This window comes from Bos mutus, chromosome 22 (genome assembly GCF_027580195.1).
Source record: "Bos mutus isolate GX-2022 chromosome 22, NWIPB_WYAK_1.1, whole genome shotgun sequence".
NCBI classification, from domain to species: Eukaryota; Metazoa; Chordata; class Mammalia; order Artiodactyla; family Bovidae; genus Bos; species Bos mutus.
In genome coordinates, this window is record NC_091638.1 from 57064111 (window position 1) to 57083780 (window position 19670).

Consider the following 19670-nt stretch of genomic DNA (forward strand, 5'->3'; position numbering starts at 1 on the left):
TATTAGATAAATAACCACGCGACAACAGTAAAGTCCAAAATGAAGTAGGGTATAAGTCTTTGAAGAGAAAGACGTCATTAAACCATAGATGTCAAACCACCCCGTATCTGGGATCAACTCTGATCAACAGCTCCGAAAATGCTCAGGTTAGAGAATTAGAACATGAGGCTGGCTACCCGTGCCTGCCCGCTCGGTGCAGAAGGGAAATTCAATACAATCCTCAAAGAAGCAGAAATGATCTCCATCAAGACTGCGTAATCCAGTCAAGTTAGTGACACTTCAGGCCCCAGAGTTCTTTCCCACCGTGAGCTCTTCCTCCCCCTGGCCTGGCTGCCAGTTGGAAGAGGAGACTATAGGATGGTGTGTGTGGTAATGGACACACGGGACACCAGGGCTGCCTTTTTAGCCGAGCGGCCTATCAACCCTACCGCCCAACACACACACGCGCGCGCCCGCACACACACACGCACACACACACACACACACCACACTCACACACACACACTCCATTGGGTCCCCGACAGTAAGTCTTTAAGACTGGGCAGCACAGTGGAATTTGGGCCTTGGGGTTAGGAAGACGTTGGGTTTAAACCTAAATCTCCCACTTACTAGCTTGGTGGCCTTGGGCAAACTATTTTCCCCCTCTGCATCTATCTTTCTTCCAATGGTTTCTATGATATAAAGGGATATTATCCACCAGTCGATCTACTACCTATGCATCTGTCTATTGAGATATCTACGAGTATCTGTCCCTGGCAGGTGCTACATAAGACACGACAGATGGCGGTAACAGTGAGACCGATGGGGTCCTTCCTTCTGATGCTCTGTCATCTCTCAGGTCTCACTCTCATTATGGAATACCCCCTTTGGCGTGCTCCTGTTTCTGGGCTTTGGGAAACTTGACTCAGCTGTGATGGTACAGTCTCCTCTGAGCTCCCTGACATGCCACTGGTGTCACAGTCTCACTGCCTGAGATGGAGTGTTGTTGTTCAGTCGCTCAGTCGTGTCTGACTCTTTGTGACCCCTGGACTGCAGCACGCCAGGCTTCCCTGTCCTTCACCATCTCCCAGAGTTTGCTCAAACTCATGTCCATTGAGTTGGTGACGCCATCCAATCATCTCGTCCTCTGTCGTCCCCTTCTTCTCCTGACTTCGATCTTTCCCAGCCTGAGATGGATACTCAGATGAAAGACAGAGAAACTCATGCAGTTTGTGGAACCAGTAGCCTGGCTCTTGATGGTCCCCTCCCCCAGGGCCTCACCTTGTACCCCTGACAGCTGCCCATGAAACACCTCAGACTCTGCTCAGAGCAGCTTAAGATGCTCTCCTCCCAGAGAATTGCTATTTTCAGAGAAAGTTATGGAAGACCACAGGGCACAAGGGCAGAATCAGGGCCAGTGGGCAAAAGCTCTGCAAGGTGGACTTTCAATGACAGGAAGAGCCTCCTATTGTAGAAACAGTGGAAGAGGCATCTTGGGAGGGTGGGCGTGTTCACGCAGAGGCTGGAAAACTACCCGACAGATACAGCAGGGAGTACACCTCTATGGGACACGAGATAGGTTAGATGAACACTACGCTTCATCTTTCAACTCTGAGAACATATGATTCCAGGAAAAACGAAAACTCCCACGGATTAGATTAAGCTCTGATGGTAAAACTCAGAGCATGAGCTGCCAGGGTAATGACACCATGAAGCCTGGCCCTGCCTCTCCTCTCTGTAGCCTCAGAATTATACGACCGAGACCCCCAATGGTGACCTGAGCCCACAAGTTCCCTTCCAAAGGCTGCAGAGGAAGAACTCCCAGGAGCTGTCCTTCACGCTGGAGCCTGGGAATGTGCCTGCGCCACCCTGGTCTGGCGCCTGGGGAGCTTCTCTGGCCCCCGCCCCATGGAGCTTGTGGACTGAAGACTTCCCAGGGGTGATGGGAGGAGGGAGCAGAGTCCCCCAGGACCGGCCCTTGCCAGGCTGAGACTCTCTGGCCCCACCCACAAGCCTTCTGTCTGCTGGGGCTGAGGGCCTGCTCCCTGTGGGGTTTGGCTACCACGGAATCTGTCTCCAGTCACCAAGAGCCGCCTGGGATGCCGAATTCCACAGAAGTCTGGCCACTCTGGCGTCACTGCCAAAGCCTGGCCTGTGGCCAGCCCACAGCAGGAACTCGGGGCCAGACTGAGCAGCAGCATTTCCCTCAGGAAACTGGGTTGACTCAAACAGGTAAGAATGCGAGGTCCAGCGCTTGTGCCCAGCTGCACACAAAGAAGGAGGATAAATGGCCTTGCAGCAGCACAAGGAAAACCCCCAAACAAGCCTGGGCTGACAGAAAGACAAGAGGCTCAGAGGGTGTCAGTGGGCAACGCTGCAGCTGGAGGCGCATCAGTGTCCCAACAAAGGGAGGCCACCAGTCCACTGCTCTTTGGATGGATAAGCCTCACGACAGAGCAGTGATCACCAGGTCTGGGTGCCTCTTTTAAAGGTGGACACCAGCGCAATAAAATGGGTACGTGGAGCAGACAGGATGGTGAGAAGTGTGAAATGACATCTCCCCTCATGTGACTCTGGGCAAGTTACTTAATCTCTTGAGTCTCAGTTTCCCAAATGAGCCAAGTCTAAAGGAGTAAATGTGGTAACTGGGGAAACCCCGAGGACCAGGTAGAAGCTCAAAGTCACTCAGACGTGAATTTGATCAAGGTCAAGGGCTGGCGTGGGCAGGAGTGAGCCTCCTGGCAGCAGTGTTCAAAAGAGCCTGGACAAACTCCTGTCCGAGGAGCGGGGTGGGGGGTAGAGGGGCGGGTGGAGGTGGGGTTCTGCAGTCACAGGCTGTGGCGACTTCTACAGGCTCTGGGCTCCCAATTAGGTCCTCTGTGTACTTTTTTGAGGTATGAGCCAAGCCTTTCTTAGCTGTGGAGGCTTGAGCCCAGCAAGAAGCCAAGGCTACAGGGTGTGAGCAGAGGAGTCCTGCAGGCGCAGGGTTTGAGGAGAGTGGGCTGCTGCTCCCCATCCAAGCCGACTGGGCTCGGGTTCCACTGTGCTTGAGGCCACCAGCGCTGGTGACCAGGGAAGCCAGGGAGGGGACAGCAAGAGAGAGCTGGTCAAGTGTGGAGGTGCCTCCAGGTTGGAAGGTTCAGTGTGGGGCTGAGGAGGAGGAGGGCAAGGGCTCCCCCTGCACAGGGTCCCCAGGGCCAGCTCCCCCACTTCTCACCGTCCCTGAGCTCTAGAGGAGCATCCAAAGGGCACGAAGCAGGGCACTGCAGAACGTCTGTGGAACTGGGGGCCAGAAGACCCGCTCTCCTGCCTAAAAACCTTGGACAGATCGTTTGCACTCTGCTGATATGTAAAACAGAGACAGGAACACCAGCTTAAGGCATCTCACAGAAAGGCTGTGAGGCTCAGAATAATGGCTGTGCTTTGTAAACCTCAAAGTGCCAGGTAAAGTAATGATCTGAGCATCATTACTATTATTTGAATAATAATAAATTATCAGTCCAGAGGAGTGAAGCTTTAATGGTAGGATTTCACGCATCAGTGGAGAAGACACTGCTGGCGGTTTTCTGTCAGCTGCACAAGCAGTGCACAGTAGTTCAGGGTGGGCCGGGTAGGGTGTGGACTCGGGGCTGGGCTGCCCTCTGTGTATCACTGACGTGTTCCAGCAAGGCCTCTGAAGATGCAGTAAAGTCATTTCAAAAACAGTAAATGTTAGCTCCTGAGCTGACTGGAAAGGAAATCACTAGTCTGGGAGAGAAACCAAGTCCATGGAAGAGAATTTGTGGGGTTGTGCCAAAGGCACCCTTCATTCGCCCGCCTGTGGCTTTCAGCAGACAAGCTGTGAGAGAGGAGCTCCTATCGGAGGTCCCAGCAGGCTGGAGAGCTGAGGAAGGAAAGACACTGAGTGACTCAACTCTTAAGGGTTGCTGGCCAGAGTCCAGCGGCCCCCACCACGGAGGAAAGCCTGTGCTTGCTCAGCATATCTGAGACAGGAAATTGGGAAAGGGTCTCAGGGTCTGGCCCCAGGAAAGAGGCCAGGCCAAGCTTCTTGCTGGACACGCCACCGAGCTATTCTGATCAGCTCCCCAGGCCCTGCTCCCCCGGTCCAGGACCCCAGGGGGAATGAGGCAGCAGGAAGGAATGTGGTCGGGAGGTTGTAGGTTCAGCCGGAGCAAAGGGGACGGCATGTTTCCAGGCACCTTGGGACCTTTCTAGGATCACTCCTGCAGTCCCTAGAGCCCACCTTCCTTCTGCTGAGAGGTTACAAAAAGCACCCAGGGACCTGCTCCTCCTCCTTGTGTGAGGGGAGCTGCTGCTCTGAGGGCTGAGGCATGTCCTGGACTGCAGTCCTCCCATGATCAGTGATTTCCTATGGACACAAGAAAGGTCCCGTGGGGTGGTCCATGAGACCTAAGGGGGCCCCGAGGGCTGGGTCACCCGAGGTCAGAATGTCAGCGACAAGTGATTAAAGATGTCCCTTACAAGTTAAGACAGCCTCAAAATAGTCAGTTTCCCTGAATAGTCTGTTAAGGGATCTGGTCACTAGTGACTTTATATGAACCTGCCTCAAATCTCACATTTTCAGCTTACACTCACTGGGGAAAAAATTCCCTAAAGCAGTCTGACTGTGGGAAGCAGGAAGGCCTTTCTTTGCCTGAAATTTACTTTTTCTGAGCTGAGTGAAGCCCTCTGAGGCCTGTGTTTGGGGTCTGAGTTGTGTCTCCTCCCTAACCGCCTAGCCCTTTAGATTCCAATCTTGGACCCCTTCTCAATCTCGGGTCCCCTTGTACTCGAGAGACTTCAGAGCCCTTTGCAGCTGGAAAGGCCTAGCTGGAAACATTTCTGAGTATCTCTCTAGGCCAGAGAATCAGTGAAAAAGGACTTGCATAATGCCCCACCAGAAGCCCAAGGACAGAGGTTATCGGGCCCCAGTCCTTCAATTTGGGACACTCATCATTGCTTTTCCCAGGTCTCTAGCTAGCACACGGCCTGGATCACAGTGTCTCAGACCTGGAAGGAGATTGTTAAGAGCTGCCTGTTAAAACAGCCCTAGCCTCCAGCCCAGCCTTTCACCATGTGCCTGAAGAGTGGCTTGGACATCAGCAGTGATGTGGCAGCCACGTACCGCTTCCCCGAGCAGCCATTTCCTTTCTCAGCATCAGAGACTTTACTCACATCTTCCAATAGGCTTGCTTTTGGCACCTGATCTGCCCCATGACAGCTGTCAGAGAGCTGAGGATATGGAGTCACGGGCTCCTTGAGAATTCTGCTGCTCCACAGCAGCCCTTTTAACTTCTGCTCACAGAACAGATCTACCAAATGCCCCAACCTCTGGGTCTCTCTCCTCTGAGCACCTGCCTTGCTGTGACTCCCGGATGGGAAGCGACATTGGAGGTGTGCTGTGATCAGCTCAAGGTCGAGGCAGAGCCTCATGTTCTTCTTGGACACATTATGTGCATTCATGTTTCCAAAGGCTGAATCTTAGCATCTTAGACCCTCAGGGGTCTAACCCACAGCCAGATAGAAAGACCAGGGGTGTCTGAAATCCCTTCATGAGCAATTCAGTCCTCTGGCTCTGGAAGGTTTTATTGGGGAATAAAAAGGAGAGCCATGTGATGAAATGACAACAACTAGACACATGAGTAAGAGCCCCAGGACACCTTCTCTGCGGGCGTGACCCGAATGGTCTGTCCCCCTGCAGCTCTGCCCCTGTGGTTCCTGGGACCTCAGGAGCAGACCCCCTCCAGGGACCCAGGATGTGATGAGGCCCAGCTCAGATCCCTGCACAGGGAGTGAGAAGGGGAGAGGAGAGCAGGCCTGAGCGGGCAGGCTCTGAAGGCATTTAGCCTGGAGGTTTTGGCCGGCACTGGCCACCAGGTGTCACTGCCACCTTGAGAACAGCACTCCAAGCAGAGGGTCTCTCAGGGCAGCCCTGAAGCTGGCAGGCCAGCCAGGGCGAGGCCAGGATGATAAGGGTTTGCCACTTACTCCTGCTCTCAGCGACTTCGTGCCTCTGACACCCCTGCCCCTATTCCTCTCAACTGGGCCTGGCAGCTGGCCTGGGCCCAGCCCCATGACTTTGCTCTCTGCTTCTTACAATTACTCCATTTAGGTGGCTGGCTGACAAGGTAAGGGAGGCCCTCTGCTCACCTCCCCCACCTCTAACCTTCTTCAGGCTATTTTTTAGAGTCATGGAAACAAACAAAAGCTCTAATGGGGGAGCTGTAGGCAAGGAGAGGAAGGGAGAAAGGGAGAAAGGTCAACAACGGCTAGTCGTAAGTCATGGGACGACAGAGGATGAAATGGTTGGATGGCATCACTGACTCGATGGAGATGAATTTGAGCAAGCTCCAGGAGTTGGTGATGGACAGGGAAGCCTGGTGTGCTGCAGTCCAAACAGTCAGACACGACTGAGCGACTGAACTGAACAGAAGTCTGTCCTGGTCTTGACCTAGAATATGGGCAAGCAGGAGCATCTGCGGCTTATGACACAGGTCAGAGGCTCTCGCAGCCTGAGCTGCCAGAGCCATGGAAGAAAGAGGCCAGGACTGGGAAGCCTGATGGTGAGGAGCGGACAAGAGTTAGTGGCAGCACCCATGGGCTCAGATTGCCATTCAAAGCCCTGGCTGAGGCCCAAGTAAACTCGCTTTGGTTTGCATCTCTTCCATTTGGACTCTACCAAATTAATTCAGAAGATCTCCACCCCAAGTCCAGTGCACTGCTAGGGCTGTTAAAGACACTTATTCCAACCGGGAATTCGTCCAACAAGTATGTATTACACTGGCAGATCAAGGGAGAAGTAAGTGGGAGTGGTTTATCACTGTCATTTATATAGAATGGCTACCACGTAGTGATAATAAAAAAGCAGACAGACTTGGTTTTGTTATTGTCATTGGACTTTTCTACCCACGACTGACTGTACTCTGCAGAGCACACATGCACCGCTCCTTAGTGCAGCCAGGATGCCTCTGCCAGACCTGAGACACAGCAGTTGAGAAAGAATCAGTTATATGATCACAAAGGAGCCAGCCATGCAGAAACAGAAAGAGCACGTCAGAGAGAGGATGCAGCTAACACAAAAGCCCGTACCAGTGTGGTGAGGGCATGGTGGGCATGAGCTAGGACGGTACGAAGATGTTGCATTTATCCCTGTCGCCCCAAGTCTACTAATTTTAAGCACATAGTTTGGCCTAGGCCTACGCTGGTCAGAGAAAACACGGACAAATAAGGCTTGAAAGTATTTGAGAGACATTTGCTAAATTAATTTAATTATGTATGCAGTAAAGAATTTGGCCTTGCCCAAAGAAAGATCTGGCCCGTATTCACAATCCCCCTCCCTGCCTAGGGAAGTAGCCTCTACACTCTTTGGAATTTCCTGAGTGGCAGCAGTGTCTTTGTTATTCAAGGTGGGGGCCCCCTCAGACCACCCTTGATGGTGCATGATAATGAGGTGACTCAGGGTGGGCCCTCAGGCCCTGTGGTATTAGACTGACCTCTAGGGAGGGGAAAGTTGGAGACGCCAGTGTTCAAGGAGATGATCAATCAATCAAGCAAGCTTATGAAATGAAACCCCCAAAACCCCTGAACACTGGAATTCAGGTGAGCTTCCCTGGTTGGCAACACTCCCTGTGCCGTATCAGTGATAGAGGCCAGAGACTAACACATCCTAAGGACAAAAGAGGCTCTGGGTTTGGAACTCTCCTAAACTCTGCCCTAGGCAGCCTTCTTGGGCCTTTATTTTTGCATCTGTGCCCTTTCCCATAATGCACCTGTGAGTACAGTGGCTTTCAGGAAGTTCTGTGAGTCTTTCCAGAGAATTCTCGAACCTGAGGGTGGTTTGGGGGAGTGTCTAAACTTTCTGCTCGTGGCAGGAGTAAGGGCGGTCTGTGGAGGACTTGCCTTTGGATTTCACAGGTGGGCTGACCTCAGGTTTCACGTGACCTCAGAACTGAAAGGGATCTAAAGATCATCTATCCCAGTTCCATTTTACAGGTGAGGAAGCAGGTCCAGAGGTGGGAAGTGACTCACCCACAGTCACGTAACGTCCTGGCAGCCCAGGGAGACTGGCCCCTGAGTGTCTTGACTCCCAACACACTGTGCTTTCTGCAATATCCTGTTGTAACTTCAACTGTGAAGCTCAGTGGAGAAAAACTCACCCTGAAGCCACAAGGGCTTTGCTATAAGGAATTTTTACAGGCGCCCCTGTGTTTAGGGAAGCTCATTCCTTACCAGGTTTCCTGCCTTGACTCTGAAGGCTTTCTCTTTAAAATATTTAAGTTGAAGTATTTAATGTTCACAAAGTAAGGGAATCACATGAAAGAAGAATCAATGCTTTCATTGGGTGAAAACACTTTTTTAGGGAGAAAGTCTTTCTTTGTTACTAAAATTTTATAATTTTCAAATAATTAAATTTTATTGCTAGAAAAGATCTTAGTGAATTTCTTGGTTCAACCCTTCCTTTTACACACAGAGATGCTGAGACGGAGAAAGAAAAGGAAATCTATCCAAGGCGACCTCATGAGTCAGTGGCAAGGAGACCTCAACTCAGGTCTCCTGACCTAGCCTTCAGTCTAGTCAGAATGATTTTGCTGTAGGAGCCAAGAGAGTGTGCACATGTATATAAAAGTCCTGAAGGGACCCTCACAGGGCCCCAGAGCAGCCCATTTTTGTTTATCTTGCCTGGGCAACATTGGCTGTCTTACTCTGTCATAAAGTCTTTAAGCAGCTACCAGATACTCTGTTTCTCAGGGGGTCAGGGGGAAAGGGGACTCTTGTCAGTCTTAGAGGGCAGGAATGAGCAACCATCTGCCAATCCCATCACTGAGACAGCTAGGACCAGAAGACACCTTGATGCCATCAGATTTACTAAATCATAAAATCTACTGCAGGCCTGATATTATTTCAACCAGGAAAATCTTTCTATTACCTCTAGTTAAGCACAATATGTAAATAATGGGCTTGTATCTCTAACAAGCAACTAAGGTGTGTTACCCTAATTACCCTATATAATTATCTAGTGATTATATTCCTAAAGCACAGGAACAGATTTTTGTACTTGTTTAGAGGTCCCCACAGTGTGAGCCATCTAAGAAGTGAAAGTGTTAGTGGCTCAGTGTGTCTGACTCTGCCATCCATGGAGATGGATGCCCGCCAGGCTCCTCTGTCCATGGAATTCTCCAGGCAAGAATACTGGAGCGGATAGCCATTCCCTTCCCCATGGGATCTTCCTGACCCAGGGACTGAACCCTGATCTCCTCCACTGCAGGCAGATTCTTTACCATCTAAGCCACCAGCGAAGCCCTATAGAAGGTGTGTAACACACACAAAAGCTAATCTATGGCAACATCCTGCCTCATGGGGCTACTCTCAACTTGGGCACAAAGACAGCACAGACATACGTTAGTCCATAAGCTCTCATCAGTCAGGATGGAAGGAGAATTCTACTCAAAGAGATCTTTAAAGCTCAAAGGTATTTAGATATCATCTTGTATTAATAGGGGGTGGAGAAAGGGCGGAGGAGACAGATTGAGAGAGGGTACTGACTTACCGTTTGCCATGTTGTTTTATCATAGTCATTTTCTACAGAAACACTTCTTATGCGTTATGTTTCTGGCCTTCTTAACCAGAGTGTGAAACAGCGACTAAAATGCAATCCTTTCCTGAGGGTTCAGGTCCATTGTTATGACTGTAAACTATGTTTCTATGCTATGATCCTGTGATGTTCAAATGATGAGAAGAAAAATGTGGGGGTAATTTGCTTCTATACTAAATAAACCAGACAAGTTTATACTTTTTTTCCTCCTTCTTTTCTTCTTTCTTACCATATGATTTCAAGAATCCAATTACTTGGCTCCTGATTGCAGCATAATCCCAGGAAAGCCCTGATCTTTAGAAAAGGGAGAGATGATCTCAAAGCCGAACACTGGAGGGAAGCCACACCCAGAGGCTGCCTGCTTACGTAATAACACGGGTAGCCTTTATTGAGCATTTATGATATGCTATGCCATAGTTTGTGTTCTTTACTTCATTTGATCCTTATAACAACCCTAGAATACAGATGCTATTGTTCAGATCTCTCCTGAGTCAGAGATACAGTCCTTGCTCAGGGTCACAAAGCCAGTAAACTATCAAACTTGGAGAGTTCTTGCATCAAAGCCCACATTCTGAGTTCGACTCCACCTCCTTAAATGTTTGAAGTAGGATCTTGAAAGCAAGATTGCTGCGAGATTTTCATTTACAAGTGATAAAACCCGAACCCTAGAAAGGGTAGTAACTTCCCCCCAAAGTCACACAGCCGTTTGGAGCTAAACTAGGACTCAGTTCTTGGATTCACTGTTCCAAGGTGTTACAACTCTATCACACAGTGGAGGGAAGAGTTTGGCAATATTTTTGAAAAAGGAGCTACATCCTCGAGGGACCAAAGGCCCTCAGGCCCAGGGTCCCTGCCTTTCTTTGGCCCATTCTAGAGCCACAGAGCTTGAGGTTCCACCAAAGCTTCAGTGTGGATCTCCCACTAGACCTGTGGCTGGAGTACTGTCATTGGGGATGTGACTGACTTGAGTCACACACCACAGGCAACTAGGAAGTTGTCTCGTCTCCCCTAGGGAGGAAAGCAGAGTTCTTATTTGAGTTCTACCTGTTACTCTCTCCCAGAATGAGGGACCCGACTCTCCCCCTCTCCAGACCAGCAGGTGTCTCAGAAACACCCTTCTTTCTCTACAAGTGTGACAGACCTCTCAGGCACTGAGCAGCTAATGAGACCTGACCCAGCCCTTCCTCAAAGAACTCCAGGTTACAAGTCCCAGAGGGAACAGGGTCTGGTTCCCTGGAGTCCTCAAGTTCAGAGGGGAGGGATCTGATACTCCATCTCTGGACAGTTATAAAGCTGATCCTGCATATTGCTAATGAGAAGGTTTGTATTAGGGGTGATGGAAGATAATCAGGTGTCCAGAGGGGAGGGAAGGGAAAGAGAGGGAGAAGGAAAAGACTCCAGAGAGCCCATCCAGACCTGTGGGCATCTGACCTCTGCTCCGTCCTAGAGCCACTGCCGTCTGGAGCAGCAGGCTAGGCAAGGGTTCGTGGCTGCCTTTGTGTCTCCTCCCTGCTTACCTGTGGCTGCTGGGTGGTTAAGGGTCTCTGAGGAGAGAGGATAGGGGTCCTCGACAGCAGCTGGTTCATCTTGCTGACGACCAGCTCAGTGATGAGTTGTCTGTCCTCCACCTGGTGCTCCCCGATCAGCGGCATACTACAGTCCATGACCTGGGGGAGGAAGGGAACTCGGTTAGGAAAGGAGACATCCACGGCCTGGGACAGTCTTTCAGAACGAGCAGGACTTAAGCCAGCAGAGGTAGGTTGGGGTGAAGTGGGTGCTTGTGTCTTCCGTTGGAGGCATGCTCCTTTGCATGCCTCCGTTCCCTTCTCCTGCAGCCTTGGCCTTGGGCCTCCCCAGACTTCATGCAGGTCAGGGCTCAGTGGGACTTCAGTCTGGCGACTGAGGGTGGCGGGGAGAGGCAGAGGGCAGGCAGACAGTCCAGCCCCGGGCTCTGAGGCTGGCAGACAGGGGAGCAGGAACACGGAAGGCCAGGCCCTTAACTCCGGTTAGAAGGCAGTTCTCTCCTCTGTGACTCTTCTCCCACACAACCTCTGTCCCCACTGATACTCTGCCCATTAAACGACTGGCTTCCTGCCTTTGCTCATGACCTGAGATGCCGTCACTTTCGCCACCGAGCCAATTCCTCCTGTATGTCAAGGTCCAGATCAATGTTTTCCTCCTTTAGGAAGTGTCTGCCTGCCCAGGATCACAGACTCCATAGTTCAACTCTCTCATTCAGGGATAAGAAAACCAAGGCCCACCAAGAGGAGGGTAGTATGACCACGTAGAAGTTACATGCTGAGCAGGCCATGGAGTAGATTCTGAAGCCCACTTTGGGCTCCAGACATGAATCCTCCGTAAATACTGCCAACACCTGGCAAGGAGCCTCTTCTGCTCCCAGGAAGACTGGACAGGAATGTGTGTGAAGGACACATATGGCCACTGTCTCTCCCTTTAACATGGGAAAAGGGTCAGCAAGGTTGTGCCAGAGGCCCAGACTCAGTCAAGTGTCTCCAGGGCTCAGAGAAGGGCTAAGAAGAATCTCCTGCATCCAGGAGACCTGAGTTCTAGCCAGGCTGAGACACCGACTCACAGTGTGGCTTTGCTTGCGGCATCAGGCCTCCATTCTCTCACTGGCAGAGCAGACTGGATCCAATGATTCCCAAGGCCAGCTTCCTGAGACTAAGAATGGCAAAACCACTGAAGGCTTCCCGGAGGAGTGGCAGGCTAGGACCCAGGAACGCGGGTCTGGCATCTCTCACCAATGGTGTGGGTCAGCCGGGCTGGTTAGAAACCACAGCTCTACTGGCAGCTGTTTGGCTCTGCACGCTCCCCAGCTGTGTCACTCGGGAACCTTCCCGTGGCTCAGGAGACTCTAACCTAACTGCAGTCCATGCGCCCGTGCAGCTCTCAAGCCAAGAGCTTGGCCTCCAGCCCTAGGGCTCGTCTCTTACTGATATACTCTTTGGGCCAGACTTACCTCAAAAATATAGTCTTTGCCATCTTTGCCATGCACAGCTTTGACAGCACAGATGTCGAGGCCACCAAAGATCTCAGAGCAGGTGTCCACCCACAGCTTGTACCTGGAGTGGGGTGGGGGAAAGTGTCCTGAGGCTGGGGCACTAGCTCCCACCTAGCCCGCTTGTGGTCATGCGATCCTGGCGGCCTCTACCTCTCCTGGCTGCACCCCCCAGACCTCCCCCCATCAATCAAGCACACTGCCTTATCTACTGCACCCTCTTGCTTTGCTCTCTAGACCCTCTCCACCTTCCCAAGCTTAGAGCAGGTCTCATCTACTCTACACAGCCTCCCTCAGCTGTTCAGCCCACAGTAACTCCTCCTGCCCTGGAGCATCTATGGCAAGTCCAGTCTTTATCTCCATCATTCTCATCATATCTCCAGTCCTGCCTGATCTTCTTACTGGGTGTTTGGGCCTTTGTGTTCCATCTGTCTGGCTAGATTAGAGGCTCCCTTTGGGCAGGACTCATTTCTTACACCTCCTCTTCTATGGAAGCTGCCCTCACCAGACAGGGGCGCTGCACCCCTCCCCTCACTCACCGGTCTGACATGGCGATCTGCTCCAGCATTGCAGAGCCAGTGTTTGTCTTCCAGTTCCCTGAGATTGACGTCCTCCTGCAACAAGGCCCCACCAAGTGACAGCTCATGGTCGCTGTCCCCACCTATCTCCCTCACCCAGAGCCTGGGGGCCTGTCTGCTGACCCGAGAGCCTGGCTTCCGCTGCCAACCCCCCAACCGTAATGCTCTCCTCCTTTCTACAAGGGTCCAGCCCAGGTTGCCCTGGTGCCCTGGAGTCTTCCCTGATCTTTTCAACCTGATGAGCACTTGCTCTCCTTACAATTCCTAGAGGACTTTGCCTCCACCTCTCTTCAAATCCTGTGTCTACTTTTTACTTTAGTTATCTGAGCTAAGTCTTCTGTCCACAAATCTATTAACCACTTGAGGATATATATTGTGTCTTGTACTTTGGCCACCTGATGGGAAGAGTTGACTCATTGGAAAAGACCTTGGTGCTGGGAAAGACTGAGGGGAGGAGGACAAGACGGTAGCAGAGGGTGAGATGGTTGGATGGCGTCACTGACTCAATGGACATGAGTTGGGCAAACTCCGGGAGATAGTGAAGGACAGGGAAGCCTGGCATGCTGCAGTCCACGGGATTGCAGAGTCAGACACAACTGAGCAACTAAACAACGACAACAAATTGGGTCTAGTATTCCCATCAGCCCACCCACTTGGTATCTGGGCTGCCTTGGTATGCACAAGCTGAATTCTGTTGGTGCTGGAAACACCCTCCAGGCTCCAGTGAGTATCTTCCCGTGGCTTCCTTACTAGCTCACTTATTCTTTCAACAGTTAACACTGAGGGCCTACAGTATCAGCACTGTGGCTCTGGAGAAGCCGGCTGGCCTCTTCAGGCTTAAGCTGCCTCATCCCTCACGTGGAGCCCATGGAGTCAAGTCCCCAAGGCTTCTCTTCCGTGCCCTGTGTCCTCCATCTGTGGCCACACGTTACATAGACTCAATTGGTGTTGGACTAAGGAGGAGGCAATTGACCTGGTTTCTGGTTCTGGATTTGCTCTTGACTGGCTGGGTGACCTTGGGTGAATCACCTCACCTCTCTGAGCCTTATTTATCCTTGTGTAAACACAGGGTTGCCATGAGGACCAAATTATACAGGTTTTAAGTAAACTGTAAATTAGTCTTCACTGAGACAAAGTCAAGAGGAAGGGGATGGCCCAGGGACAGAAAAGCCACGCTCATCCACTGACAGAGCCCAGTCACTCCCTACACAGGCCGGCCTTGTCACTCACTATGACTGGAGACTGATGATGTGCTTCTCTGCTCAGCAGTTCTCAGGAGTCTCCTCCCTGGAGATCCGATACCAGACACTGGGAACCAAGACATGTGGCAGGTTCTTCAGAGCCCTGCGCCAGCCTAGAGAGCCGAGCCCAACGCCTCACATCTGTACAGTGCTGATTCCCTTGCAAGGCTGCTCCATCCCAAATCCCTTACCAGAGCCTCACTGAAAATTCCCTGGTGTGAGTAGGCTGCAGTTTTTGCCCCACTTTACAGATGAGGAGATTGAGACTCAGAAAGGTTAGCTGACTCGTCCAAGATTGTATATCTAGTCAAACTAGGTTCACATGCTAGCAAGGTAATGTTCAAAATCCTTCAAGCTAGGCTTCAGCAGAACATGAACTTTCAGATGTACAAGCTGGATTTAGAAAAGGCAGAGGAACCAGAAACCAAATTGTCAACATCTGTTGGATCATAGAAAAAGCAAGGGAATTCCAGAAAAACATCTACTTCTACATTATTGGCTACGCTAAAGCCTTTGACTGTGTGGATCACAACAAACTGTGGAAAATTCTTAAAGAGATGGGAATACCAGACCATCTTACCTGTCTTCTGAGAAACCTGTATGCAGGTCAAGAAGCAACAGTTAAAACCGGACATGGAACAACAGACTGGTTCCAAATTGGGAAAGGAGTACATCAAGGCTGTATGTCACCCTGTTTATTTAATTTATATGCAGAGTACATCATGTGAAATGCCAGGCTGGATGAATCACAAGCTGGAATCTAGATTGCTGGGAGAAATATCAACAACCTCAGATATGCAGATGACACCACTCTAATGGCAGAAAATGAAGAGGAACCAAAGAGCCTCTTGATGAGGATGAAAGAAGAGAGTGAAAAAGCTGGCTTAAAATTCAACATTGAAAAAACTAAGGTCATGGCATCCAGCTCCATTACTTCATGGCAAGTAGATGGGGAAAAGTGGAAACAGTGACAGATTTTCTTCTCTTGGGCTCCAAAATCACTGTGGATGGTGACTGCAGCCATGAAATTAAAAGATGCTTTCTCCTTGGAAGAAAAGCTATGACAAACCTAGACAGCATATCAAAAAAGCAGAGACATTACTTTGCTGACAAAGGTCCGTACATCAAGGTGTGTATGTATGGATGTAGTCTTGTATGGATGTGAGAGTTGGTCCATAAAGAAGGCTGTGTGCCAAGAATTGATGCTTTCCAACTGTGGTGCTGGAGAAGACTCTTGAGAGTCCCTTGGACTACAAGGAGATCAAATCAGTCAATCCTAAAAGAAATCAACCCTGAATATTCATTGGAAGGACTGGTGCTGACACTGAAGCTCCAATCCTTCGACTACCTGATGCAAAGAGGCAACTCATTGGAAAAGACCTTGATACCGGGAAAGACTGAAGGCAAGAGGATAAACAGGCAGCAGAGGATGAGATGCTTGGATGGCATCAACAACTCAAAGGACATAAGTCTGAGCAAATTCCAGGAGGTAGTGAAGGACAGGGAAGCCTGGCGTGCAGCAGTTCCTGGAGTCGCAGAGTTGAACACGACTTAGTGACTAAACAACAAGCCCAGGACTCTTGGTGCCCTCACTGGGTTTCGCTTTCCCCTACACCCCACAGCCTAGTTCAGAAAAGATGAACAACTCACAGTTGAGTGGCTTGCTCTATGTGAACAGAAACACAAAGACAGATCAGAGAAAAAATAATGCTGTCTTCCTAGCACTGGTGCTTCATAGGTGTGCTCCTGTGACCAGGCTGGGCAGAGTCCCTCACTTCCTTGTCTGCAGCACAAGGCCATGGTCCATAATAGGGTGTCAGAAACTTTTGAGTGAGTAATAGTAAAGCCCCTTATACTTCACACCTTTCTCTAACAATGGGATGCCAGGCACAGATCCATGAAGGCTACCTGGGGCACACGGGAGCAGAGGGGAACCTGAGAAGCCATTCAGGGACAGCTCAATGGCCATTCAGGACTCACAGGCCATCCGACGTCCATAGAGGGACCCACATTATTGCTGACTGACAGACAGCAGGGGCGGTGCACTCTTCCCACCAAGCCTAGCCATCTCCTGGTCTCTAGGTGAGGGCTTGGGCAGAAGGGAAGAATCTCAAAACTTACCCTGGCTACTGTCAGGTCAGTTCCTTCTTCTGAGAGCAAGAAGATGGCCAAAAGTTTGGGGAAGAGGAGCTGAGAGAACCTAAACATTTGCCCAAATAACTGACAGTCCCTCACAAGTAAAAGTGAGTATTTTCTAAAGCTGCTCTCGTCGCTTACCCCTCATCAGTGGTTGGGGATTCTCTTTTCTTATGCTCCATTTAAGTTGTTTTCAGGAACCTCAATTTTTAAAAATGTGGTTCCTCCTTTTAAGGATCAAGACCCTCTTGCTCTACCATCGTCGATGCTTTTTTGTTTATTTATGGGATTTTAAAATTAAAGGATAGGAAATCTGCTTTCATCAGTACCAAAATCATGGCTTTTCCTACTACTTTTAGCTAGTTTTTATAACGGTCTTTTAAATTGTGCTAAGTCGTGTCCAACTCTTTGCAACCCCATGGACTGTACCCCATCAGGCTCCTCTGTCCTTGGGATTTCCCAGTCAAGAATACTGGAGTGGGTTGCTATTTCTTCCTCCAGGGGATTTTCCTGACCCAGGGATTGAACCTGCATCTTCCTGTCTTATATTGTGCATACTTCCTTATTGTATTTATTTATTTACTTGGCCATGCACAGCACTTGGGATCTTAGTTCTCTGACCAGGGATGGAACCCGGGCCTTCAGGAGTGAGAGTGCAGAGTCCTAACCACTGGACCACAGGGAAGTCCCACATTGTGTGTACTCTTAAAGCAACCTTAAATTCCTTTCTGAAGCAGAATAGCTTTAAATAAAAAACGATAAACTCAGAAAGTAGGAATCTGGCCAATAAAGTTGTAAAAAGGATTTGGTGCCTAAGTTCCCCACAAGGCTTCTCTCTGCATATTCGTTGGGTGCCTCCTAGAAGTCTGCTGCTGCACCAGGAAGCAGGCTGACCAGGAAGCAGGCTGCGCAATGACTCTGTCATTACCACCCAGAGAGCTCAGAGGAGCGCCGTACAAAGGCCCGTGTGCGAAGAGTGCTCAGCTAGAGGTGTGCGAGGGGTTACAAGAAGGGCGCACAGGGACGGGCTCCTAACTCTCTCGAGGGGCAGGGAGTATAAACCCTAAAAAGAAAGACGAGGGAAGAAAAATGAAAATAGGTGGGTGAAGGGGAGGGAAGCTGCTCCACCCTGATGGGAGCTCAAGTCCAGTGTGGCAAAGGTCACATTCATAGATTGTGATGTTCTTTCTTTGTGAAGAAAAATACCACCTTAAATTTTTTTGAAGTGTGAGGTTGAAGTGAAAGTGAAAGTCGCTCAGTCGTGTCCGACTCTTTGTGACCCCATGTCCATGGAATTCTCCAGGCCAGAATACTGGAATGGGTAGCTTTTCCCTTTTCCAGGGATATTCCCAACCTAGGAATTGAACTGCGGTCTCCTGCACTGCAGGCAGGTTCTTTACCAACTGAGTTATCGGGGAAAATGTGAAGTTACTATTTCCAAAATTGGACTTGTAAGCCATTTGTGTTTGGATGTATATTTCAGAAGATCGGGTAGTCTTGAAATCTTTTCTTTTTCTCAATTCTATCGCAGGAAGCCTTTCCCTTCTCATTTTGGCAAATGGACCCAGTTACATGGAACAGTCACCTATTCTCATAACCACAATGCTTTTCACATTCTGTAGTGTCTACAGGGCTACATATTTATAGTTTCTTAGCTTTTTCTGTGCTCTGGCAGCCTCGTGAAGCCTACAGATTCCTTTCGATGTATGAAATACTGAAGATGTATAAGTGTAAAATAAAATACACAGGACAGCAGAAGAACTCAATGATTTAAAGTAATTATCAAAAAAGTTATCAAAAACAATAACTCTCTGATTAGTGTAAAAATATATGTCTTTTTCTATAAATAACAAATGTATTTACAGGTATGAATGTAGCTGCAAGTCTAACTCCCATGACTTGTAAGTAGTGATAAAAGCAATTGGTATTTAAAGGTATTTGCCACAAGCATATGTGACACAAAAACCTCTGTGATGACCGCTGGTGACAAACCACACGTCTGTGTACTAACTACTGCGGTTACTCCAGTCTGCTCACAACTGCGGAGAGCGTCGGGTTTCACTTACAGGCGAATGAAAATAAATATTCATTTTCTGCCTCCTGTCAGTTTGGGAACCCCTCCTCTGCCTTGAAAGGAAGCCAGGCCAAGACGCCCCGATATGCATGGCGCCCTCGCTGTGTTCTCTACCTTGTGGGGCCAGGGGAGGCCAAACTGAGAGCTGGCTGCTGCCTGGAGGCTGAGCATTGTCCCTGAGCTGAGGAGACAGTGACGGGTGTCTGGGGGCCCCCACCTCACTCACATGTAAGCCTTGTAGTTGGTGCCAATCTTTTGGACCCGGATGTCATACTTGGCATCAATGAAAGGCTCTGCAGTGGCGTAGGTCTGGGTGAGGGCCACCACGCTGGCAATGTCCTGGAAATCGTAGTGGTTTTCCACTTTGACCTAATGGTGGAGGAAAGCAGAGAGGCAGAAAGGGAGGTACGCGTGCGCGCACAGTCTCACACACACACACACACACACACACACACACACACACACATACTGAGAGTCACAAGAGCCCTGGGCCCCCAGGCTCATCACGATGCTCGCACCCAGAGGCAAACCTGAGTGCCACATCTCCTTAGGAGGTCCCCACTCTTGAGCTTCCCTTCCCAGGGCTGGGGAGCCACATTTGCTGCAAAGAGCACAGGGACAGTCTGGTGGCCTACACTCTGCTTGCTGCAAGAGGCCTGCCTGGGTAACACTCATGGTTTTAGAGGGGCCATATCATCTTCACCTCGGAAAGAATTCATCAGCAACTGAGGCAGAAGAACAGTCCACAACCGGGCTCCCGGAAAAGCTCCCATTGTGGCCTCAACCCCAGAGCACAGCGGCCCTGGCCTTACCTTGCCCATGCCCGAGTGAGCGTGGCCGATCTTCACCACCACAGGGAACGTGGGCAGAGTCAGCTGAAAACAGAGAAAGGATTGAATTGGTCAGAGTGTACCTGTCTCTCTGGGGAAACCTACAAATATTTTTCTTGGGAACACCCTTGGAAGGGCTCTTTAAAGAACCAGTGCACCCTATTTGCATCAGAAATTTAAGAATTTAAAAACAGAGTGACAGTGACTTGCCTTAGGTCAGA

The 19670-nt window shown here is 50.0% G+C and overlaps 1 protein-coding gene across 1 annotated transcript in view; it reads right to left on the reverse strand.

Annotated features, from left to right (window-relative positions):
• SYN2 (synapsin II) overlaps positions 1-19670 on the reverse strand; it is a 158301-nt gene that overhangs the window by 10162 nt on the left and 128469 nt on the right. Inside the window, exons 6-10 of the mRNA XM_070360221.1 lie at positions 19432-19494; positions 18846-18988; positions 13130-13204; positions 12552-12654; positions 11089-11238 (exon numbers count right to left, since the gene is read on the reverse strand). Of these exons, the coding sequence (XP_070216322.1) occupies positions 11089-11238; positions 12552-12654; positions 13130-13204; positions 18846-18988; positions 19432-19494 (534 nt within the window). The remainder of the gene's footprint in view (positions 1-11088; positions 11239-12551; positions 12655-13129; positions 13205-18845; positions 18989-19431; positions 19495-19670) is intronic.